Below are 25,636 nucleotides of genomic sequence, written 5' to 3'. Positions count from 1 at the left end.
ATTGGCATAGTCAAGCCGTGACAAAATCAGTGCTTGAACTAGCAGCCTTCTAGCCATGAAAGTTAGTAAGGGAAGGATCTTCCTGATCATCGTCAGAAGGCCATAGCAGGTGGCTGCTACTTTCCGAGCTTGTTCCTTGAAATCAAGGTTGGAGTCAAGCCGAATCCCCAAGTTCTTTATGTACTTTTTCAAGGTGGAGGGAGGCCCAGGCAGTTAGGCCAGACGTAGTCTATATTGAGGGGGCAGAATTGCCAAAGAGCATAAGCTCAGTCTTTGCCCCATTGAGCGTCAGATATGAGGTATCCATCCAACTAGCAACTTTTTCTAAACAGGAGGTTTTGTCCAGTCCAGAATTGCCATTTTTGTTCAGGGAAACGACCAACTGAGTGCCAACCAGGTAAGTGACAATCTGAACCCCAAACAGAATGACTATTATATTAATTCGGATTAGGTTGTACTCTATGTGGAGCTGATGAAGGGAAATTTAAAGACGGTCTAATATAAATGTGAGATGTGCTAGCCAGTAAAGTAACCACTGCAAACCTTGTTCAGAACCAAGTGAGTGTCCTATCTGAAGACTTTAAGAAAATAGTGCCTTGAGGCTGTAATTAAAACCTACGTCGTAACAACACATGTAATAGGAGGATGTCCTCATGGGATGTTCAAAAAGAGACACTTTTGACCAGTGAAAAGCCATAATTTACAAAGGACAGGGACAGGAGCCAATTAAAAAGATGGGCGGGAAGTAGGCGGAGCTTTATGCACATAACCTGAATACCACATGTCTCAAAGAGACAGCGCAGGGGCTGCCTAGGCGAGACCTAAAAAGGAATGAAAGACAATATTACAATACTACTAAACTACTGAAACAAAATATAGCTAAATGAAGAAAATGATCAACAAACACGAGCGATAAGAATGTAAAAGGACTCACAATCTTCTTCCACCGCAGACCGTACGGACTTTGCAAGGTCATTAGCTTCTGCAGCAAGAGTTGCTGACACAGTGCGCCCATTTCTTCCAAACCGAGCAAGAATTGACTGAGAAGAAAGTGCAAGTCTTCGATCACTATGAAAATAAAAGATAATAGAGTTCAATAATTCTAATATTAATTAGTATGCATTGATACACACTGTTAACACCAATGGTATCTTTGTGTAGAATTAAGAAAGGAAAGTTAGTTTAGTTAGAAATGTTCGTAAACAATGAAGGTGTTCTTGATCAGCCATTGCTCTCTCCCATTGGCCTTGGAAATTCACTTTCAGTTACTGGAATTCAAAATATTGTAACATCTGAATCCTGATTGGTGATTGAGGAAAAAGCCCCCTTGATGTTTTACACTGTTTTTATTCTTTTGTTTGTTAAAGTCAAGACACGGACAGTAGCCTCCGTCTTCATGAGTGTGCTTCAATGCATCAGACGACAGGGTTGCATAGGGGCAGGACTTGAATATTGTTAATAAACACTTTAAAGCTGCATGTTGGATAGCCTATCCCTTCCTTCCGCCACACGGTCACGTGTCGTGAAGTGTGTGATGGGAAACAAACAAGCACTGGCAATGCCAATTGCTTTTTGCTCCTATGTAATGTGAAGATGTGTTCAAGATTCAGAAGTACACAAAAGTGCTGAGCCTGTGATTTTCACATGAAGGCAATCTTGCACTGCTACATATTATACCTGTGGTGTGTGTATGCATATATTGCTGCTTACGGTCATGTAACTTCTGGTTTTGTCAGTGAAACGCACACTTCTGATGCCCCCACCCTACTATACCTGTGCCACAGAGTAGTGAAGTATGGAGAACAAATGCTCACACCAGAAAAGGCAAAATGAACACTACCATTGGGGAACAGCTGATTGTTAAAGGGGGAGTGCAGGCTGCTAATCCACCACTAATCCATTTTGGGTTCCAGAGTTGCGTTCTACTTGCAAAAAAGCACTTCAGCGCCTTATCACGGGATAGTACGTGCTGCATAAATAAAATTAAATGTAGCAAGCGCTACAGGAATACAATTAAAAAGGAAGAGCACAGTTGTAAATATGGACCATATGAAAAAGCTTCCATTGCGCACTAACAACAGGTATGTACAGCACATGCAGCTTTCCTTCCCCAAAACACAGGTACAGCATGTCAATCAGCACTGCAAGCTTCCTTTACATACTCAAAAAAGTATGAAGCAGGCATTAGCAATGCAAACTTCAGTAACAGGGCATTATTAACAGTACAATGTTCCCACACACACACACATAGATGAGTAACGGCAACTGTAAGAGAACAACGGTGCTTAATTTGTGACAGTAAAAGATACACAGATGAAGGACGGAATGATGAGCAAATCAAACATTCACCCCCAGTCAAGAGAGCTGGGTTAAATCTATTGTTCTTTTGCTCACCATGCCACCCCAGTTTAGACCAGCCATGTGCAAATCAGTCTTCACCCTGTGCCTCATGGGAACATGACTCATGGGAACAATCCAGCCCGAACTGCAAAGCCAGGTCCCCCATGGACTGAAAACAAGCATCCTGGGACCGGTTTTGGGGCATCACATCTCATCAGCCAGGTTAGCTTGAATCCAGTGGCACAGTGAGCCCAGGCCTGGCAGATCGGGCTGGACAGTTTCCATAGGGAGCAGGGTCAAGACTGATTTGCATACGGCTGGGTTCAAACTGGAATGGCATGGGGAGACAAAAAACGATGGTTTAGGCTCAGTTCTCTGTACTGGGGTGAATGTATGACATTGTCCTGCATACTGTCCATCAATTGTTCTTCTTTTAATTTGTGGCAGTGCCTGCAGGCGATAGAACCTAGCCCACTTAAAATGATGGTTTGTGGCTATCGGTGCTCAGCACCGGCAGGTCTTAAAAGCAGGTGCCGAGACGAGTCCCTGTCGGGCTCTTCATTGTTGTCCTCACTCTCAAAATGGAAGAAAAAAAACGTAACTCTGCAGCAGTTCCCCGTTTTTGATGTAACTTATTTTTATGCAGATCTATATTGCAAAACCCGAAGTGCTTTACAGGAGCATCAACAAGGACATATTCATTTATCTCTGGTAGGCACGGGCGATTAAGTGATTTTGAGCCGATGCTGAGACTCAAACTAGCTTCATCAGCTTCAAAGTTGGCAGCTCTAGCCATTACGCCACAACCTCTCACGCTAGAACTAAAGCATTTTCAATATTATATACAACAAAGCTATAGTTGTATGCATGCATGTAGTATATTTATGTTTTCCTATTAACAACCTTTGACAAAGCCAATAGTCTTGGCTTGTTGTTGATGTACTAGTCAAAGGGAAATCCCTGGGTTTACACTAAAGTAGGTGCGTGTTATATTGCTGTATGGGTTCTAACCAATCATACAAACATTCCTTATAGGTACATTAAGGGGAAAATTCATATAGAAATAAAACATTGGATAAGGAGTTCCACACTAAAAGTAAACATTCACAATCTCTTTAATATTTTTTATAAAAGTAAAACCTCTTATCACAGAGAAATAAATTAAAAATCCAAAGAACACTCTTTGAACAAGTACAATAAAATTTCAATGAACAATTAATAACAATTCACTACACATAAAAAAACAATATCACAATCATAAGAATTATGCAACAAAGGAGAAAAATGATCAACACTAGTACAATACACAAAAACGATTGGATCTTTTTCACAAACCCCCTACCACTGTGGCCTTGATATTCTCCCGCCACTACTAGTATAGATCCACTGGTCTTTTCTTTGATGTTGGTGGTACAGTAGAAAGTATCAAAAATACATGAATATCTGCTACTTCCTTGACCTTGTTTGGTTTCTAGTAACAATTGCGTCGACGCGTTTCGGTGTTATATTACTTGATGTTGTAACACCTTCATCAGAACATGCCGTCTCTTTGGGGTCACCGGCTTCTAGGCTTATATTTAAAAATCTCCCATAAGTCTTGTAAGATTCCCCCAGGAAAAACAGCCGTCAGGAAGCCTTCTCCAGACGATCACTGTAGGTTTTTGTTGTACCTCGGGGGTGATGAAACTTCTCAGAATAAAAAAGTCTTTTTCCTGTTCTATGATCAGGTGGGCTTGGATCCCCTCTTTTTATCGAATTGTTTATCAAATCTTGTAAATATCTTTATATAATTTAAAACGCTCTCATGAACGGGCATGTATGGATTTTTCTTTGCTTTGACGCAATTGTTACTAGAATCCAAACAAGGTCAAGGAAGTAGCAGATATTCATGTATTTTTGATACTGTCTACTGTACCACCAACATCAAAGAAAAGACCAGTGGATCTATACTAGTAGTGGCGGGAGAATATTAAGGCCACAGTGGTAGGGGGTTTGTGAAAAGGATCCAATCGTTTTTGTGTACTGTACTAGTGTTGATCATTTTTCTCCTTTGTTGCATAATTCTTATGATTGTGATATAGTTTTTTTATGTGTAATGACTTGTTATTAATTGTTCATTGGAATTTTTTTGTACTTGTTCAAAGAGTGTTCTTTGGATTTTTAATTTATTTCTCTGTGATAAGAGGTTTTACTTTTATAAAAATATTAAAGAGATTGTGAACGTTTACTTTTAGTGTGGAACTCCTTATCCAATGTTTTATTTCTATATGAATTTTCCCCTTAATGTACCTATAAGGAATGTTTGTATGATTGGTTAGAACCCATACAGCAATATAACACGCACCTACTTTAGTGTACACCCAGGGATTTCCCTTTGACTAAGCTGTCACTGTACCCTGTTCCCTGGTGATAGTGGGGTACTCTCTCTTGTGTTTTCAGCAGAGGCGGCCTCTCCACACACTGCTCCCTGCCTCCTGGATCTGGTATTGTTAACGCTGAGACCCGATCTCACACCCTGCTTGAGCCTGCATAATTAAAAAGAAGCGCCTAGTCAGTGCTTAGCGCTAGATCGCCCCGACCGCCGAGCATTCCTGTAGAAATCCGCCGAGACCATTTACAGCACCAAAATCCCATAGTGCGCTTGTGCGACAGCAGCTCCTGCACCGTGCTGCCTGAAATAACATTAGTGCCTGCAATTGTGCTTTTAATTTGCATTGCGCTCGCCTCCATTGTGCCCCTGTGTTGTTTTGGGATTGCCTGCTTGCTGCTGCCATTTTGTTTGTTGTTGACTCCTTCCCCTGATCTCCACCCCGCCTCCCTGCTGACCCTCCCTCGCCCCTCCCCTTCCACTATCCACATATGACAGATGCATTTGCGCGCAGCGTTCACGCGCAGCGATCGCGCCCCATGCGCGCAGAAGGTGCGCCAAAGGTAAGCCCGTCTACGCCCGTCCGCGCCTGGACCGCGCCCAGCGCCAGACCCCCTGGTCCCCGTCCCACCCACCCCACCCGCATTACATACGCCGCCTCCACCCTCCTAGCCCTTAACCCCGGCCGACTCCCCAACTGCGCCCAAGCCGCCCCTGGACACACCCATGGACCCTTCACATGCAACTCCGGCAAGTTTGACGGCACCAAGACCAACTCCTCATCCACTAACACCAAACAGAGACCTGACACCAACCACCTAAAATGCATCCTGCTCAACACCCGCTCGGTCCACAGACATGCCATCGACCTTTGGAATCTACTAGACACCATTTCTCAGGACGTCGCCTTCCTAACAGAAACATGGATGAACGCCTCATCAGCTCCAGACATCACCATAGCCATCCCGGAAGGCTACAAGATCATCCGAAAAGACCGCAACAAGCAAACAGGAGGAGGCATCCCTATCGTCCACAAGAATTCCATCCGCATCTCAACCAGCTCAGACGTCAACCTCGCTAGCGCCGAACACCTTCACTTCCAGATCCACACCGACCCCATGACCACACTCAGAGGCACCCTCCTCTACAGGCCACCAGGACCCCGTGCACAATTCAGTGAAGACATCACTGACTTTATCACCCCACACGCCCTCCCCTCCGAGGACTACATTCTATTGGGAGACCTCAATTTTCACCTGGAAAAAAGCAACAACAGCAACACCACCGCCCTTCTGGACAATCTCGCCAACCTCGGACTCAAACAACTTGTTAATACCGCCACTCACTATGCAGGTCACATACTCGACCCTATCTTCACCTCCAGCAAACATATCTCCTTCAGTCACACCACAGCTCTCCATTGGACGGACCACAGCTGTGTTCACTTTATCTACAATAAGACCGCAACCCACAACCATCCCCAACCTACTCTGCGAAGAAACTGGAACAAAATCACCATCGACCAGATCTCCTCATCGCTTCTTCAAAACCCCCCTGCCCACTCTTCGAACCCCAACCAAGCAGCCATTAACCTCACCCAATGGCTAACCAACAGCGCCGACAACCTAGCACCCCTGAAAAAACGTCAAATCAAACTAGGCAACAAAAAGGCCCCCTGGTTCAACGATGATCTTAAGAAATCCAAGAAACTCTGTCGCTCCCTTGAGAAGGCCTGGAAAAAAGACCCAAACACCAGCACCAGGGACGCCTTCAAAAACGCCACCCGCATACACCACCAACTGATCCGGACTGCCAAGAAAGCCGCATTCAAAGACCGACTAGACAACAACGCCCACAACAGCAAGGAATTATTCAACATCGTCAAAGAGTTTACCAACCCCACTGCCAACTCCAACAACATCACTCCCTCTCAAACCCTTTGCGACTCCCTAGCTTCGTTCTTCCACGACAAAATCGCAGACATCCACAACAGCTTCGACATTCAACCCGGAGACCAACCCACCCAACCTTCTGCCGTACCTTCACCCCCCTTGAACATCCTTAACGAATGGAACCCAATCTCCACTGAGGACACCATCCGCCTGATGAACTCCATCCACTCAGGATCCCCCACAGACCCATGCCCTCATCACATCTTCAACAAAGCAGATTCCATCATAGCACCACACCTCCGAGACGTCATCAACTGCTCCCTCAACTTCGCCACCTTCCCGGAAAGCTGGAAACACGCCGAACTCAGCGCCCTTCTGAAAAAACCCACAGCTGACCCCACCGAACTCAAAAACTACCGCCCCATCTCGCTCCTTCCATTCCCGGCCAAAGTCATCGAGAAAGCTGTCAACAATCAGCTCGCCGCCTTCCTCGAAACCAACAAATCCCTTGACTCCTCACAGTCCGGCTTCCGAGCCAAACACAGCACTGAGACCGCACTCATTGCAGCAACAGACGACATTCGAACTCTACTGGACAATGGAGACACAGTCACCCTCATCCTCCTCGACCTCTCCGCAGCCTTCGACACAGTCTGTCATAGCACCCTGATACAATGCCTCAAAAACATCGGAATACAGGGAAAAGCACTGGAATGGATCACCTCGTTCCTTGCCGGAAGAACCCAGAGAGTCCGCCTCCCACCATTCAAGTCAGAGGCCACTGAAGTCATTTGCGGCGTGCCACAAGGATCCTCACTCAGTCCCACCCTCTTCAACGTATACATGAGCCCCCTCGCGGCCATCGTACGCCAACACAACCTCAACATCATCTCCTACGCTGATGACACTCAACTTATCCTCTCACTCACCAAAGACCCTAACACCGCCAAAACCAACCTACATGAAGGAATGAAAGAAGTAGCCGAGTGGATGAAGCACAGCCGTCTGAAACTGAATTCCGACAAAACAGAAGTCCTTATCTTAGGTACCTCCCCCTCTGCCTGGGACGACTCTTGGTGGCCAGAGTCACTTGGAAAAGCACCCATCCGGACAGACCACGCACGGAACCTGGGCGTCATTCTGGACTCCTCACTCTCGATGACCAGACAAGTGAATGCCATTTCATCATCTCGCTTCAACATTCTTCGCATGCTCAAAAAAACATTTCGCTGGATCCCCACCGAAACTAGAAAAACGGTCACCCACGCACTGGTTACAAGCCGCCTGGACTACGGAAACACCCTATACGCCAGTACCACCGCAAAACTTCAGAAAAAACTCCAACGCATCCGAAAACATCAGCCAGACTCATACTAGACATCCCGCGTAACAACCACATTTCTGGTCACCTGAAAAATCTCCACTGGCTCCCCGTCAATAAGAGGATAACATTCCGTCTCCTAACCCACGCACACAAAGCACTTTACGAACTTGGACCCGAATGCCTCAACACACGACTTTCCTTCTACACCCCCTCCCGCCAGCTACGCTCCTCCAACCAAGCCCTTGCTGCTGTACCTCGCATCAACAAAACCACCATGGGAGGAAGATCCTTCTCCTACCTGGCGGCTAAAACCTGGAACTCACTTCCCATTCACCTTCGCCTCACTCAGAACCACCTAGCATTCAGAAAGCAACTTAAAACCTGGATATTGGACAAGTAATCCCCCACCCTTATCCAAGCGCCTTGAGACCCTCTGGGTATGCAGCGCGCTATATAAATGAATTGAATTGAATTGAATTGTTGTAGATGTACTGCTACTTATTGTATATATATGTGGAGGCAATAACAGAAGTAGAAAAATACCAGTCCGGCGGCACATTATACTGAGCACATATTTTTTGCATAAATGTTTAAAGACACCCCCTTAATTATATCAGCCATGCCCCTTTGAGAGACCCCCCCAGTTTTTTATCCCACCAAAAGACCTGCCACTAACCCTCACTCATGACGACATGGACTTCTTTTTTATCACCAGACTTTGAACCAAAGCACTAGAGAAAAGGGAAGGAAATGGAGAAAATTAGAGGAAAATATGAAGAAAGCAAATTTGGAGAAAGCCTTCAACAGGGAGATAAAGAGACAGGAAATGTAGGGTGGTAGAGAAAACAGCACGAGGTGAAATAGGCCTGGCGTCTCGCAACCCCGGTATTTGGCAGTGCCGGCAGCATGCTACTAAGGAAAACGTTGCCCCAATGAACGCATTTATCATGGAGGCAGTGAATGACAGCGATAACCACATGTAGAAAACAAATATCAGTCACATTGCACATGCATCTTAAAGCCACGGATCACCAGGAGTTGCACCATGCTCCAACCACTGGAAGGAGCAATTTGTCATTTAAATATCAGCTCGGGACGCACAACTCCCCCTGCCGTCTGGAGTTCTCAGTCACTGTGAGCAAACTATCTCCCCAAGTTCATGAGCCCCTTCTCATAAACTGTAAAAAAAGAGATGATGCCTAGGGTAAAAAGTTAAGCTAAATTATTTTCCAAAGGATAAGAGAAATGAATTGTCTCTTCCGATGTGAAGTATATAACATCACTACAACGAATTCTACTTCATTTACAGTCCTCCATAGTCCATCTGAGTTATACAACACGATACAGATTTCTAATTTATTTATTTATTTTTTGCATCAACTAGAATAATTAATTCCACGTTATTTTGATTTGTATACCTGAATTTTCAACTACAAAAGACAAGAAACAAACAAGTATATGTACATCATTATACACACACATATATATACACAATATACACACATTGATACCTTTATGACGTTTTTATATATCCTTCTTCTATTTTTGGAGAAAAGGATGCTTTATACAAAATTAACCAAGCATTCCTATAAACACAGAATTATAAAGAGGAGCAAAAATAAGGTATAGGTTGTTTTCAACCTTTCCAATTCTTCATCTCCTAAAGAATTAAATTATACTAAATATCCTTCTTTTACTGGTGTCTCCTTTAAAATGTCAAACAAAACAGGTGATGGACAGAATGTGGATCAATGTCACACATTCACTCCAGTCCAAAGATCTGGGCCCAAATCCATCGTTTTTTTGCACTCCACACCACTCTGGGTTAGACAATGGCGATATGCAAATCAGCTCTGACCCTGTGCCCTATGGGAACAGTCCAGTCTGAACTACAAAAGCCATGTCCTTCCCAGAACGGAATCAAGCATCCGAGGACCGGACCGGTGTTACCTCGAAACCAGTCCGGTCCTCGGATGATTGATTCCGTTCTGGGAAGGGCATGGCTTTTGTAGTTTGGACTGGACTGTTCCCATGGGGCACAGGGTCAGAGCTGATTTGCATATCGCCATTGTCTAATCCAGGGTGGTGTGGAGTGCAAAAAAACGATGGATTTGGGCCCAGATCTTTGGACTGGGGTGAATGTGTGACATTGATCCACATTCTGTCCATCACCTGTTTTGTTTGCAAATTCCGCCCTAAGTGCGCTGGGGATGCTCAGACGTGTGTCCCAGGCACTCCACACCACTGGAGTCAAGCTAGCCGGGCTGATGAGAGGTGTTACCTCGAAACCGGTCCGGTCCTCGGATGATTGATTCCGTTCTGGGAAGGACATGGCTTTTGTAGTTCGGACTGGACTGTTCCCATGGGGCACAGGGTCAGAGCTGATTTGCATATCGCCATTGTCTAATCCAGGGTGGTGTGGAGTGCAAAAAAACGATGGATTTGGGCCCAGATCTTTGGACTGGGGTGAGTGTGTGACATTGATCCACATTCGGTCCATCACCTGTTGTGTTTGCATATTCCATTAAAATGTCGACACGTTTCAGCCCCATGAGTATGGGCCTCATCAGGACAAGGGCTAATTGAGATCCGTTGTGGTGTGTGAAAGCACACGTCGATAGGGGTATCCTATTTTCTTCCTAGTGGTAGTATTCCTTGTGGATACTGCAAGGATGTTAGGCCACTGTATCTATTTAGGCAAGGTCCGTCACGTGTTTCTCTAGGACATAAAGCAAAGTTTCACGGTCCGTTTTGCATTCCCGATATTTCATAAATAGAAGGAATGTCCCTCCACGTCGAGATCCTTCGAATGCTGCACCAATCGCCAGCTGCGTTGTTGTGTGTCCACGAGGAATACTACCACTAGGAAGAAAATAGGATACCCCTATCGACGTCGACATTTTCAAGGAGACACCAGTAAAAGAAGGATATTTAGTATAATATACCCTTCCCCTCTCACACACCCTAGGCCCCTCAGGCTTCCTCTGGCCCTCACACGCCGGCAGCTCCCGACGCTTCAGCAGAGGGAGATGGACAGAGAGGGATCGCAGCGGTAAGGGCAGGTGCAGCTGCATCCGGACCGCTGGATCATCCCGGCAGCCCACCCTCATCCTGTGGGGAGTGGGGCGGAGGAGGGAGTGGGGCGGGCAGATGAGCTCCAGAGAGCACAGCTAAGCTAAGCGCTGCAGACACCAGAGCTCTGTCCTCCGCCGCCGGACACACAGCCCAGTACCCGGGCCTCCGGAGATGGGCCAGTGAGGTAAGAGAGCGCCTCGCACTTCTGCCCAGGATTACTCCCCCCCCCCCCACAATTCTCTTCCAGTCAGAGGAGCTGCCTGGCCATCCCCGGGCTGCAGCTCCTTGTGAAGGATGACAAGGTTAATGAAGCGCCGCTGCTGCAGCTGCGCTCACAGGTAGCTCTTGGGTTGGAGCCCATCATTTTCCATCTCCGGCTGAGTTTTGGGGTTCACACTCTAGTTTACTGACTCTTTCCAAGACTAGAGGTTGATTGCGTAGAGTTCTGTGGGTAATAATGCCTCCCGCCAGGCACGAGCTGCCCGGATACAGGAAGACATGTCACCGACACGGGTAAATAAATGTCTGAATACGGGGAGATAGCCGAGCTCTTCCTGACAGTAGAGAGAACCCTTTCCTCCTGCAGCCCTACAACCAGTGGCAAGTCCAGGTGCCAGAGGCAGGGCAGGACTGGAATCGCTTCATTCTACAAAATGTCCACATGGTCCCCATACGCAGGAGGGGGGAACGTGCCTTCCACGCCTTCCTCCCTCTCCTAAAATGATTCCACTCCCTGGACTTCAGTGGTATCATCCGACAGGGACTCTCGCGTTCACCCTCCTGGGAGCCTCAATATGCCACTGAAAATGCACAAAGACCCAATATTTCAGTCCAGATTTTCGTTCTACAAATCATTGATACACATAGCTGTTGCCCAGTTGTTTAATTTTAGATTTTGCTGGACTACAACTCCCAGAATGCACTGCTGGTTATATGAGAATTCAGCACTTGAGGTCGCCAATGACATGGAATTAACTGTCAATCTCAGTTAGGTGTGCACAGTTTGAAAATGATACTGCACTCAGTCCCCCACACACACAACCCCCCACATAAACAACCCCACCACACACAACCCCACACACACAACCACACAAACCCACACACACACACCCCACACACACACACACACACACCCACATATCCCCACACACATCCCCACACACACACAACCACACACGCACACAACCACAAGCACACACACGATCACATACACAACCCCAAACACAACACACACCCACAAACACACACAACCACAAAACACAACACACACAACCCCCCACACACAACCACACACACAACCGCAAACAATCTATGGGCCTCAGTCAATCTATCTATGGGCCTCAGTCAATCTATCTATTGGCCTCAGTCAATCTATCTATTGGCCTCAGTCAATCTATCTATTGGCCTCAGTCAATCTATCTATTGGCCTCAATCAATCTATCTATTGCCCTCAGTCAATCTATTGCCCTTAGTCAATCTATCTATTGCGCTCAGTCAATCTATCTATCGCCCTCACTCTATCTATCGCCCTCACTCTATCTATCTATCTATCTATCTATCTATCTATCTATCTATCTATCTATCTATCTATCTATCTATCTATCTATCTATCTATCTCTCTATCTATCTCTCTATCCATCTCTCTATCTCTCTATCTCTCTATCTATCTATCTATCGCCCTCCATCTATCTATCTATCTATCTATCTATCTATCTATCTATCTATCTATCTATCTATCTATCTATCTATCTCCCTCTCTCTATCTATCGCCCTCTCTCTATCTATCGCCCTCACTCTATATCTATTGCACTCACTCTATCTATCGCATCACCACAGCCTCACTCAGCACCACCACAGCATCACTCAGGGGCACCACAACATCACTCTGCGCGACCACAGCATCACTGAACGCTACAGCATCATTCGGCACCACCACAGCATCAATCTGTGCAACCATTCAACAACAACTGGTTCAAATATGTTCTCTCAATGCTTTAAACTTTATCACAAATGTCACAAAAAGATCTTAATATTTCACTTCTTGGATTTTCGTCACAATAAAATACACTGAACATAATCTTCACAAAAGTTATTTACAAAAGTTTAAGCTATTGCCATTATAAATTACAATAACTTTTATTTAAGCATTATTTAAGTATTAATTATTAAAAAGAAATAAAAGCCATTGTTATTTGAAATATCAATGCATCTAAGTGACGTAAATATAACACATATTGCATTACAAATGCTATCTGTGTCACATTTGCAAAAGTTATAACTATTGGCATTGTAAATGACAAAGCTATTTATTTAGCTATTTTCAAAACCAACACATAAATAAAAAATGTGTCATTTATAATACCAATAGTTTAAACTTTCCTAATGCGAAACCGATTGCATTGCTCTGTGTGTGTGGCTGTGTGTGTGGCTCTGTGTGTGTGTGTGTGGCTGTGTGTGTGTGTGTGTGTGTGTGTGTGTGGCTTTGTGGGTGTGACTCTGTGTGTGGCTCTGTGTGGCGCTATGTGTGGCTCTGTGTGTGGCTCTGTGTGTGTGTGTGTGTGGGTACAAATGCAATAGGTCACGCATTTGCGAGAGATTAAGCTATTGGCATTGTAAATGACAATGCCATTTATTTATATGTTTTAAAAACAAAAAATAATGTCATGAGTAATGCCAACAGCTCTAACTTTAACAAAGACGAGACCATTGCATTGTAAATGCTTGTTTTGCAATGCGACAATGAATCTTTGCAGGTGAAGAGAGCCGTTGTGCTGACACAAGATGGCAGTCCTTGAAGCCCTCTATATAAGAGATGTTATTTCAACTACGTGAAGATTTCCGTAGAGGTGGTTTAGACATGTTTCTCTGTAAGCAACTCGATTAATGAATCTGAAATCAAGCAAAGGCTGGAAATAAAACGTCCCGCTAACATGGAGAGAGGTGGGATCCTGCCCTGCTCAGCATTTACGAAAATTCACAATATCTCTCCAACAAGTAATCACCTGCTCTGTCAGCAAATTTAAGTCAGTCACTGAGCTCAAAAGTGGTGCAGCGATTCATGAATCAGTTGTTTTTATACCTCAAACTCCTCCAGTTTGTCCATCGTTGAAATCATACTGATCGGTAGTGCCCACTCACTCCCAAGTGTAATGTAACATCAATGGGCTGGCTTTTAATTTGTCCAGGACAGACAAGAACTACTTGGGAAAACCTAGGAGTTTCAAAACACCCTGGTGGGGTTTACAGTTTCAGAAGTTGTACTATGTTAACAACACTAGTAGTTGGTCATTAGTCCCCCTCCCTCCAGACAAAGCCCGGGTCGTGGAAGGCGTAGCCAGATACAATGGAGGCCCGGGACAAACTCCGCCCAGAGGCAGGAAGCCCTCCACCCCCGGGCGAGAACCCACGAAATGGGGGTGCCGCCCCAGGATGGTAGACGCCCCCCCCCAAACAGGGCCGCAATAGCAAGCCACGAGGGGGTTTAAAAAGGTGCGGAAGGTCACCCTAAGCACATACTTCCCCTTGCCTAAGAAAAATTAAGGTACGTGCCCCCTCCCCTCCTTAAGCCATCAGAAGCCCCAGGGAAGCCACCCATGGAGCTAAAGAGACTTTGTTTGGGGAGTGGGGCCAAGCAGCCCCCTTTCCGAGCTATCACAGTCCCCCACCGAGCTCGATCACTAGGCCATTTTCGGCCACAGACTTCAGCCCCAAAAGCATTTTATAAGAGGAGGTGGCCATGTGACCCCTCCCAAGCCTCCTATCAGCTTCCCATCCACCTGGGCCCACTGTAGTTTTTAAGGGGTGGTGGGCCACACGTCCCCCCACAAGGCCTTTAAATGCCAAAGTAACCCATCTCCCGGGCAATTGATCTCCTTAAAAGGATGGAGGGGCACACGGCCCCTCTCCCCAACTCATTAAATGCCTTGGGAACCCCATCCCCTCTTCCTGGCTCACATGCTATTCCAGGCGAGCCGACCCCCGGTACACAGCAGTTTCCATGCCTGCAACGGCAAACTTGTTTTTACTTCAGCTTGGCGGGAGCATTTCAAAAACTCCCACAAAACGGGAACAAACACAAGGTCTGCTCCCAGTGGGCGATAACTTTAAAATGCTTCCACCAGCTGGGATCAGACTTTTGTTCGGTTTACCTACCAACACTGATATGGGCAGGTAAAGAGATCAATAGATTGCTCCTGCCCGGAGGGAGCAGCATAAGTAGCTGCTCTCTGTTGGCGAGAGCAATGTTGAAAGGGCCACAGTGAGCCTTGGAATCCTCCATGTGCTTTGTCTGTGCCCTTAGTGGGCACCAAAGCCCCCACCTTAAAATAATGTGCGCCCTGGGGGGGGTGGGCTCCCTGGGGCCTAATACAGTTCAGGAAAGGGAGCTGTGCACCCCCACTTCCCTCTTGATTAATGTATGCAACCCTGGAGGATTGGGTCCTAAGGGCCATAATAGGCTCGGGAAGTGGGGCCACATGGCCCCTCCCCTCTCAAAATTAAGACCCTGGGGATGAGGTCCCCTGGACCTATTAAGGCTAGAGGATGGGGTTTGTGCCCCACCCCCCCGGGTATGGGGGTCCCAGAGGCCCCAGAAGGCTTGAGAAGGGAACTAGATGAACCCTTACCTGTTTAATTATTTTTGGCCCTGGAATATGAGTTATCCGGGACCCAAAGTCCAATACTACGCAGAGTGGTAACCTAACAGCCCTCTGCCACAGATTGGCCAAATGTTAATTGTCTGTGTGGGAAAGCTGCAGGCTCTGGTAAAAGGCCAGGCCCCGAGGCCAGCCCCCCACAGCCCATGGCTGAAGGCCGTTCACAGCATGGGATTGCCAAGCCCTCTGGCCAACCCTTAGGCGCTGAGTAGGGTGGGGTTGGCTGCCTTTTGGGGGAGTGGCCAAAAGGCCAGGCCCTGAAGACAATCTCCCACTGTGCACGGGGTTGTATTTATGTATAGTAATAAATTATTACTTTACCTAAAAAAAACTAGAAATGCGCTGTAAAAATACAAAGGTTTTGCGGAAACTCCGAAAATCTACAGCAAAATCTTTTAAAAAGAGAAAGTAACTATACCTCCCACCCTCACCATGCACTGCTATTTACCCCACATATCTCACCACTCATGATCTCTTCTATGACATCATTGATATCACTGCAAAATTTGCAATTAAATTATTGATGAGAAAACTGTGCATGGCTTGAGGACAAGTTATAGTTACCTTAGGTAACAAGTCATAATTACTTAAGGTAACTATAATTGGTGATTTTCTTTTTGTTTTGTATAAAACGTCAAGTTGTTACTCAGCATTACACCTAACTATAACGTTAATTAAACCTTTATTTTTTCAAGAAAAAATGTATATATTATATACATATATATATATTCCTTCACACATTATTACTACAGTACAAAGTTCACATACAAGTTTCTTGTCAAAGCAGTCAAAGTACATCAAACATTGTTTACTGTCTTACATTCCATATACAATTAATTTACACAGGGAAACAAATGTAATCCTCAGAGCCCCTCTTTACCTCATTGCATAAATATAACACCTGGCATTTGGTTTTGTATGTACACCTTTTGTTACAAACAAATATGCGTTATAGAAATGGCATGGCACAAACCAAATATGCAGAGTGGCAGAGTGTAATAATCCTTATCATTATTAATTACCATTTATGAGGAAGGATAGAGGTATCATTACCCACTACAGGCTTCGCCCCCCCACTCAAAAATTATATAAAAATAGCATATTACATCTTGAGCATCTGCATATATACCATATATTAAATTAGAGTTTGTGAAATCAACTGTGTAGCGATGGTTACGTTTCAGTTTCAATTGAGAAGCCACAGTATGGTATGCTTATGATAATGGTCCCTACAAATCTGCATGAAATATTATCTGTCTATCTATGTTTCGTCAAGTCACGGTTTGTGAAGATAGAGAAAAGTTAAGGGGCATTTTAACACCCTTACAACAGTTTGATCACTGGTACAGAATAACGGGCTGAACAGAATTACACAAAACCTGGCATAAAATTAGAACGTTGCTCAGAATAGAGCTTTGGTTAAGTTTCAGTTTCATTGGTGGTGTAAATCTAATAAATACCCTTTGTGATTTTTGAATTAGAAAAAGGTGTCGGTGGACTTTGAAATCACATTTTGAAAAACAGTGCCTAGGGCTCCTGTGATGGGCATCAGCACAGAGCCTGGCATCGTGGCAAAAAAGTTTCAGGACTTTGAATCCGCATGAAATCTTTGAACAAATAATCTCCAATGCATAGTGTAATGCGAACTAACCGGCACCCATGCCAACTATAGCAGACTTAAGAAAAACATCAGATCTCGACAAGGAGCCGTCCCTTTATACTTGTGCCAAAAGATACAGTCGCAGTATATGTATCCAGCCCAAATCCCGATGAAGACCTCATAATTAATAATGGTTTCTAAACACCTCAACCAAACACCAAGGGGAACTGTAAAAACCATCATGAACTAAAAACAGCAGCATAAAAATCAGCATGACTTGCAGCTAATCCCAAACCTACATTACTTTCAAACCTACATTTACTTTCAATTTCCTTTCACGTGACACGATGTGCACATTATTATTTTGATGAAATTAATGTCATTCAAGGCCCAAATATTCCGTGGGGTCAACATTAAATCAGGATGCCCCCAGTATGCTGGAACTAGACTCGGGGTGGGTTTGGAGTTAAATGACGCCGGCAAGGTCAAGCCACAGAGTAACAAATGCCTGAAACATAAAGTAAGGGCAGCTAGATAACCAAGAACAATACCACAAGTAATGACCCCTTTGGACTAGAACTAGTGGTCTTATAGTAACTGGAGAAAATGAAGCTTGCAGAAATATTTCACACTACGCACATACACTAGTTGCGGTCTGAAGCGACGTGCACTCACAATAGGAGTTAGGAAAGGCACTCCTATAACTCAGAGACTCTCACAGCGTGCATATTTCTTCTTTACTGGTCAACATGGAATAGAAGAGTCCAAAACAAAAGAGAAAATAAGCGCAGAACAGACCATATGTCACCTTACATAAGTCTGGACTATATGAAGCAGATGTTTGCAAACTCTAGAGAAAGTGGCAACTGCAGATAAATCAAATGGGAATTGAGCAAGCACAGCGTACAATATGATGAAAACTGCATACAATCTATTTAAATAAACTACCAAAGTTAAGGGACGTTCCAATTATACAATCGTTTTTATTGGAGATATGGAATCTATTTGTTAAGGCCTTGATTAGTAAATTGACTCTAGGCACTGTAGTTTATATTGTGCATTTGCTACAGCAAAAAGTCATGGATGTGTTGCAATGTGTCATGACACTAAAAAGGTAAGAAAGCAAATCGGGCGGCAAAGGAACTATTAATGCAAGGAAAAGAGTAAAAAAAAATGGGGAAGACCAATCTCCGAAATAGCCATAACATAGCTGTTTTGATTACACACACCATGTTTTTTTTTTAAAAGTTCTAAATTATACTTCTAAAATTTAAATTTCAAACTGGCCTACACACTTGAATTATTCGAGAAAATGTCGTCTAGACATTTCCTTTCGCAGTGATACAAAAGATTTGAGTTTACCGACTAAACTAAAACAACATTCGAAATCACTTGCAATCACTCAATACATGTAAAAAAATATAATACATTCTTACCTTAAATTTGTCATCGAACCCAGGTTATCTGCAAGTACTTCGTGGACAACCTGTTTTCAAATACAGAAATAGAGTTAGTTAAGACTGTAAGATGCATTCTTCTCTAGAAAATGAAGCAGCCTAATCGTTTTTTCTTATTCATAGTTAGTTTCAACTTTAATTTGAAATATTGTTTTACAGGGTCATCCCTTCCAAAATGTACTTTCACTTAATAAATGTCATCACAGTTTACAAAGGAAATTTAAACTTTTGTTCAGGTCTGGTGTCTTAGTGGACTAATGTGCCCGCTGTATGGGCCTTGGTTTGACCTCATGGTCACAGGTTCAAATCCCGACTGGTCCACTTAGTCTTTCATCCTTATGAGGTCGATAAAACGAGCACCATTGAGTTGGATAACAGTAAGCATCTGTTATTGAGCGCAAAAATAACCTTCTGGGTGAACTTGTGCTTTATAAATACCTGTCATGTTATGCTATTTGTAGACCATTGTTTTTAGAACAAATGGAAACATAACATGTTAATAATGAAATTAAAATATGAAACGTTACCTCCACAAAATGCAGCAACTTTTCAGTGGATGCTTCAAATGTTTTTCTTGCAACCTCTGATTTCCGCAGCTGGCAATCAAGTACAGTAATCCTCTTTCTTAGGTCTTGAACACTGTCCTGAGTAAGGAGAAACAATTAAGAATACATTCAATTGTATGTGGGCCCATTAAACATTTACACCATTCCTTTATTTTGCAGGTTGTTTCACCTGAGGATCAGAAGTTAATATCTTCTATTTGTCAGAACAATGACACCATGAGAATTGAGGAGAAAATACATTATTCTAAAAATTCACTGAAGCCATAGTGATGTCATGAGACTTTGGCCTACCCGGATGACACTGCACAGCCTTGAACCTTGATTACATCATAGTGAGTGCATAATATGATATTTGACTTTGTTACAACACAGGAAGAAGCATCACTGTAATAAAAAAAATACTCACATTAAGTGTGCGACTAATAAACATCAAAAGTTAACCGGTGTACAGTACAAGCAATATATTTAAATTATCAACCATATGTTAACTATCGGGCAGCTGTAACATTCCAGATTGGAAAGTAAATTTACTGCAGCCACCAACGTTCAGGCACAGCTTCAACTCACCAATTGCAGCATCAAAAACACAAGCACACCCTCAAATACCAATTTCACTCAAATTAAACAAGAGAAGCATTCACTGATAGTAGTAACACCCATCAGACAGTTCCACACCCCCATCAATACACAGCTGAGTTCTAACTTTGAAACTTGCGTCCTTTTGTTAGGGGCCATAATGACCAATAAAGGAAGGTCTACTTGGTGTTTTTCTACATATCCTGCGTTTAAAAATATTGGAAGCAAAAGGTATTCTATTACTTTATTAACATGAACTGAAAGGCATTCAGCAAAATAATATAAATGTAAAAAAACATGAAAACTATAGACACTGCGAGGGTGCCAAGGGCCATGTACAAATAAAGACAAGCACTTGCAAAATTAAAAGGCCTCCCCTATGCAACAGTTATTGGGTGTGCCAGTATGTTTTAGCCAGTTGTACAGAAGCGTGGCTGCTGTTCAGCATGGCAAGGTAGTGGGGTAAAGGAGAGTTGTGTCATAAAGTGGAGTAGAGTGAGGTAGAGTGGTGGAGGGTAGAGATGAGTGGCGTGGACTGGACTAAATTGGAGTGTCATGGAATGGTGTGGAGTGTCCTGGAGGGAGAAGAGTGTTGTAGAGTGGAAGTGCATAGATTAGGGAGGAGTGTCGTAGAGTGGAATAGAGTGTCGTGGGGTGGTGTAGAGCAGAGTGGACTGGTGAAGAGGGTGTTGTGTACAGTGGAGTAGAGTGTTGTAGAGCAGAGCAGCGCAGAGCAGAGTGGAGTGTTGTAGAGTAGAGAGCGCAGAGTGCAGTAAATTGTCGTAGAGTGGAGTGGCATAAAGTGAAGTAGTGTAGGTGAGTGGAATGGCATAGAGTGGAGTAGACTGTTGTAGAGTCTAGTGGCATAGAAATGAGTGGAGTGGAGTGGAGCAGTGTGCCGTAGATTAGAGTCGAGTATAGAAGTATGGAGTGGCATAGAGAGAATTGTGTAGAGTGTTGGAGAGGGGAGTAGTTTGTAGAGAGGCAGAGAGTGGTTAGAGTGTGTTGTGGCATTGAGTGGAGTAGAGTGTCTTAGAGTGGAGTAAAGTTTAATGAATAGAGCCATCATAGAGTGGAGTATTGTAGAGTGTAGTGTTGTGGAGTGTAGTGTCGTACAGTGGAGTAGAGGGGCCGACAGTGACATGGCATAAAGTCCAGTGGTGCAGAGTAGATTGGCGTAGATTGCAGTGGCATAGACTGCGCTGGTTTTGAGTAAAGTGGAGTAGAGTGCATTGAAGTAGAATGCAGAGACGTAGAGTGCAGTGGTTTAAAGTGCAGTGGCATAGAGTAGATTGTTTCAAAGTAGAGTGACATGGGGTAGTGTGGAGTTGTGCAGGGTACAGTGCAGGGGTGTAGAGTACAGTGGTGTAGAGTGCAGTGTGGCAAAATAGATTAGAGTGGCATAGAGTGAGGCAGAGTGAAGTGGCTTACAGTGCTTTGGCGCAGAGTGCAGTTGGGTGGCCTGGAGTTAAGTGGTGAAGAGTGTAGTATAGTGGTATAGACTGCAGTGGCATAGAGTAGAGTGGTGCAGAGTAGAATAGAGTGGCATTGAGTGGAGTGACGTAGAATACAATCGTGTAGAGTGGCGTAGTGGGCAGTTGCATAGCATGCAGTGGTGTAGACACTGGGGCGTTAAAGTAAAGAAGTGGAGAGTGCAGTCTTGCAGAGCAGAGTGTCAGACTGCAGTGGTACATAGTGCAAAGGCACAGAGTACAAAGGTACAGAGTACAAAGGTGCAGAGTGGAGAGGCACAGAGTGGAGAGGTGCAATGGCACAGAGTAGAGCGGGCACAGTAGAGCACTGCAGAGAAGAGCGATGCAGAGTAGAATGACGCAGAGAGCAAGGGGCATAGAGTAGAGTGGTGCAGAGTAGAATAGAGTTGTGTAGAGGGCAATGACAGAGCGCAAAGGTATAGAGTTGCATAGCGTGCAGTGGCTTAGAGTTCAGTGGTGCAGAGTAGAGGGACATGGAGTTCAGTGGTGGAGAGTGAAGTCTTGCAGTGTTGAGAGTCATAGAGTGAAATGTCGTAGAGTGCAGTGGTACAGAGTAGAGTGGTGCAGAGTAGAGTAGCTCGTAGAATAGAGTGGCGTAGTGTGCAGTGGCATAGAAGGCAGTGGATTAAAATGTTGTACAGTATAGCTGTGTAGAGTTCAGTTGTCTAGAGAAACCGACATAGAATGCAGAGGCATAAAGTGCATTGGTTTTGAGTAAAGCTGTGTTTAGTACATTGGTGTAAAGTGCAGTGGTTTTGGTAGAGAGGCATGGAGGGCATTCACATAGGGTTTTGCAGACTAGAGTGGTGTAGAGCGGTGCAGTGTAGAGTGCATTGGCGTAAAGTTCAGTGGCAGATTGCAGTGTTGCAGAGTAGACTGATGAAGAGTGCAGTGGTGTATAGTGAAGTGGCGCAGAGTGCATCGATGTGGAGTGCAGTGGCACAGAGTGGTGCACATTAGAGGGGCATAGAGAGCAGTGACCCAGAAAGCAGTGGTGCGGAGCAGAATAGAGAGGCAGAGTGCAATGAGGTGGAGTACAATGGCATAGAGTGCAGGGGTGTGAAGTGTTGTAGAGTTTAGTGGTGTAGAGTGCAGTGGAGAGTGAAGTGGCATAGAGTGGCGCAGAGTGCAATGGCAAAGGGTGCAGTGGTGCATAATAGAGTAGTGTGGGGCAGAGTGCATTGGAATGGTGTGGTGTAGATTAGAGAGGCGTAGCATGAAATGGCATAAAGTGAAGTTGTGCAGAGTAGAGTTTAGTGATGCGGCGAGGTGTGGAGTGGTGTAGAGTATAATATGCATGGTGTGGTAGCACACTCCCATTACGGACAACTTATTTTCAATTAAAATAACCATCAGCTTTGCACAGACATACAGTTTTACTAATACAAGTAAACTGCGCACAAACATTTTAATTTTGTTGTGTGATAGAAATCAACAAATAACATCGAACAGCCTTCCTCAAATACTCTGCAAGTAGCCAGAACGATTGTCAGATAAATCCTCTCACTTTGAAGTTAGATCAAAAAAAGTAAACACCAAGTTCTCTGGAAGACAGAGCCTGGCATTTGATCTCGGTCTTAGAATGCACATGTGACAAGATAAGAATAAGATTTAAAGGCCTGTTTATAGAAATCAAGTATTGGTGGAAGAATACAGTAAATAGAATTTTGGGCAAGGGAAGGACCGAACTAAAGCTGGACAGCCTAAAACATAAAGACAGCAAGTACAAATCAAGCAAATATGAGTTACAAACCACAAAGGCAATAGTAAGTAATAGGCAGACAGCAATCCCTGGGAAGCTTTCTGTATTTTCCCAAGATGTCGCTAGCAAACAAGACAGAGGCTTCGACCTAAAAATGGACCCACTGACCAATGGTTGATAGTGGTCCATCTTCTAAATCCCTGCTTTCCAATATTTTGGTAACAAAGTGTGACATTTTTAAACTGGTGCAATAAAGAAAGCGACTATTGAGTAATTAACAAATTGTACCGCACACTTCATATTCGTAGATCGGCGTGTGCGTCCTAGTGCACACCCTGCATTTTACAATGTATGGTTTCTGAAATGTTGCCACAGTGAATCGTAAAAGGTTTCCACAATATAGTATGTAAGTTTGCCACAGTATGAACCGCGTTACGGGGCAGATGCTATCACTGCTGACTCGCAAACAAACCCGGACAATATGCTTATGTTCCACAAGGGATCCATTACAAGACATCCCGCTTCCCCTGAAAGAGGCAGTGACTATCATTCTGAAAAGATTAACTGTGGCAACAGGGATCCACTCGAAGTCAAACAAGCTTGCTTTCGTAATCATGCCGAGCATTCACGACAGATTGCTGCTCCACTTTCAGATGGTTCCTCGAGCTTGAAATGATATCACCATCTTGAGTGTCAAAGTGCAGTTTGCAGGTGCGCACAGGACATCGCGAACTCGAGCAGCCTATTTCATAACCAGCAGTTGTCACACTTGCCTCACATATCAATTCTTTTGACCCATTTTATTTCACCAGTGCTTTGAGAGTTCTGACGTTCACAAATGGTCGAAGTTGGATCCCCCTCTAATATTAAGGCGAGCCACTACTTTCTGAAATTAGTCTATCTTAGTTTTATGATGCCGACTGAATGTACACTCCATTGGGCATCTTGGAGCCGTGTAAATGCCAAGGAAGAAAAACTAAAACCAAAGGGAAATACAAGCACAATATCCTAACAGAATAACCGGATTTTGAGAGTTTTCCTAAAACTTTGGTATGAATGTGTGGACTCGATATATAGTGAGAGGTTATTCAAGACTTACAGCACTAGGAGGCTGAGGGATCTTCCACTTGAATGCTTGAACACCTTCCCATCCGTGGGTACAAAAACAAAGGTGAAACGTCAGTTTCAATAAATGATGTAGTAAAGAAATCAGATTCCTCCGTGACATAGAAGATTTTCAACATGAAGCATAGTTTTAAAAATGATTCTGTGTTTGACAGGAATGTGTTGAATGAAGGCAGGCTCTAGCTGAGGATATGATCGAATTTCCTAAGTCGGGCAACTTCTGCAAGGCGACATTTTGAATTCTTTGCAGTTTATCTTGGAGGCCTTTAGGTAGGCAAGTTAAAGAATATTGCATTCATCCAAATAAAACATGACATGTAGGATTGGAACCACCTATACCTGAAGTTCCTGTGGCAAGAAAGTAAGAATTCTTCCCATTATTGTTTTTTTTAGAAATTGCTTTATTGAGACTTTCCAGATTGTTACGGTGGTGGAAAAAACAGTACATCAATGACAAATGAGAGTTAGGGGCACGGTGCATGTATATTATAAGCACATATGGTCTCCCCGAAGTGGGAGGATGGATTCACTCGCATCTTATGGCGTAGTGTGCTGTCTACCTTCCCATTATCTTTAGGGTGCAAAAACATTTCTCTGCACAGACTTGGGTTGTGAGGGTGACTTTCATATCAACGATAACGCAGAATTATTTCACTGTTCCATCATCAGAGAGGACGTCTCCCAGGGAAAATGGCCAAACCAAACTGCATCAGCGGTCAATACTGTCCCCTGACAATTCTATTTCCATTTTGCTTGAGTTCAATGTACCGACGATACCGATACTCACATCCATCTTGAGGTCAGCGAGATGTTGTATCTTCTGGAGAAGGATTGTGTGTAAAAGTGAACCAGATTATAATTTCTTTGCACAAAATCACAGGGTCCCCTTATCATTACCCGTTTCCGTATCTTAAATGTCCTATGAATGAAAGTAATAAAAACAAAATTGTCAGGATTCCCTCCCTCAAGGATAGGCATTTCCATCTGCAAAGGGACATGCCCTGTAGTTGAAGAGCTATTAGGTTTTCCAAAATAAGCAGGTCCAATCACTGGGAAAAGCGATTTTACTCAAGTAAAACAACATGGACGAACTGTCAGGCAAGAATGTTCTTTGACAGTTCCAAAAGGACTTTATGGCAATATCAATGAGGTCAAGCCAATACAGTTTTATTCTCAGAGTTTACAAAGTAATCGTTCTCGCTGTCTGATTCAAAGTTGGTAACATTTTCCAAAACGAAACAGAAATGTACCAGCTATACAATTATAGTAGTATCATTGTTGTAAATCAAGAGGACTTTTAATCGCCCCTAATATCCTCAGCTTTTGACCTGGCATTTCTTGGCGTGATTACCCCTGACTTTTTGCCTCTACCTCCTCTGTTTTTGATGTTGTGATGGATTGCGTTTTACTGGCTTAGATGCTTTGGGCACTTTGCCACTGTTGATCAGTGTCAAAGTGCAGGT

General features: G+C 44.1%; 1 protein-coding gene across 4 annotated transcripts in view; it reads right to left on the bottom strand.

Moving 5' to 3' along the window:
- STXBP4 (syntaxin binding protein 4) overlaps positions 1–25,636 on the bottom strand; it is a 553,950-nt gene that overhangs the window by 127,247 nt on the left and 401,067 nt on the right. For all 4 annotated transcript variants that reach the window (XM_086930861.1, XM_086930863.1, XM_086930862.1 and 1 more), the window contains 3 exons: positions 19,239–19,355; positions 18,691–18,740; positions 935–1,068 (listed from right to left, as the gene is read on the bottom strand). In XM_086930861.1, the coding sequence (XP_086786987.1) occupies positions 935–1,068; positions 18,691–18,740; positions 19,239–19,355 (301 nt within the window). The remainder of the gene's footprint in view (positions 1–934; positions 1,069–18,690; positions 18,741–19,238; positions 19,356–25,636) is intronic.

The sequence above is a fragment of the Lissotriton vulgaris genome, chromosome 7 (genome assembly GCF_964263255.1).
Source record: "Lissotriton vulgaris chromosome 7, aLisVul1.2, whole genome shotgun sequence".
Lineage (NCBI taxonomy): Eukaryota > Metazoa > Chordata > Amphibia > Caudata > Salamandridae > Lissotriton > Lissotriton vulgaris.
Note: the sequence above shows the minus strand (reverse complement) of the source record. Positions and strands in the feature narration are given on the sequence as shown.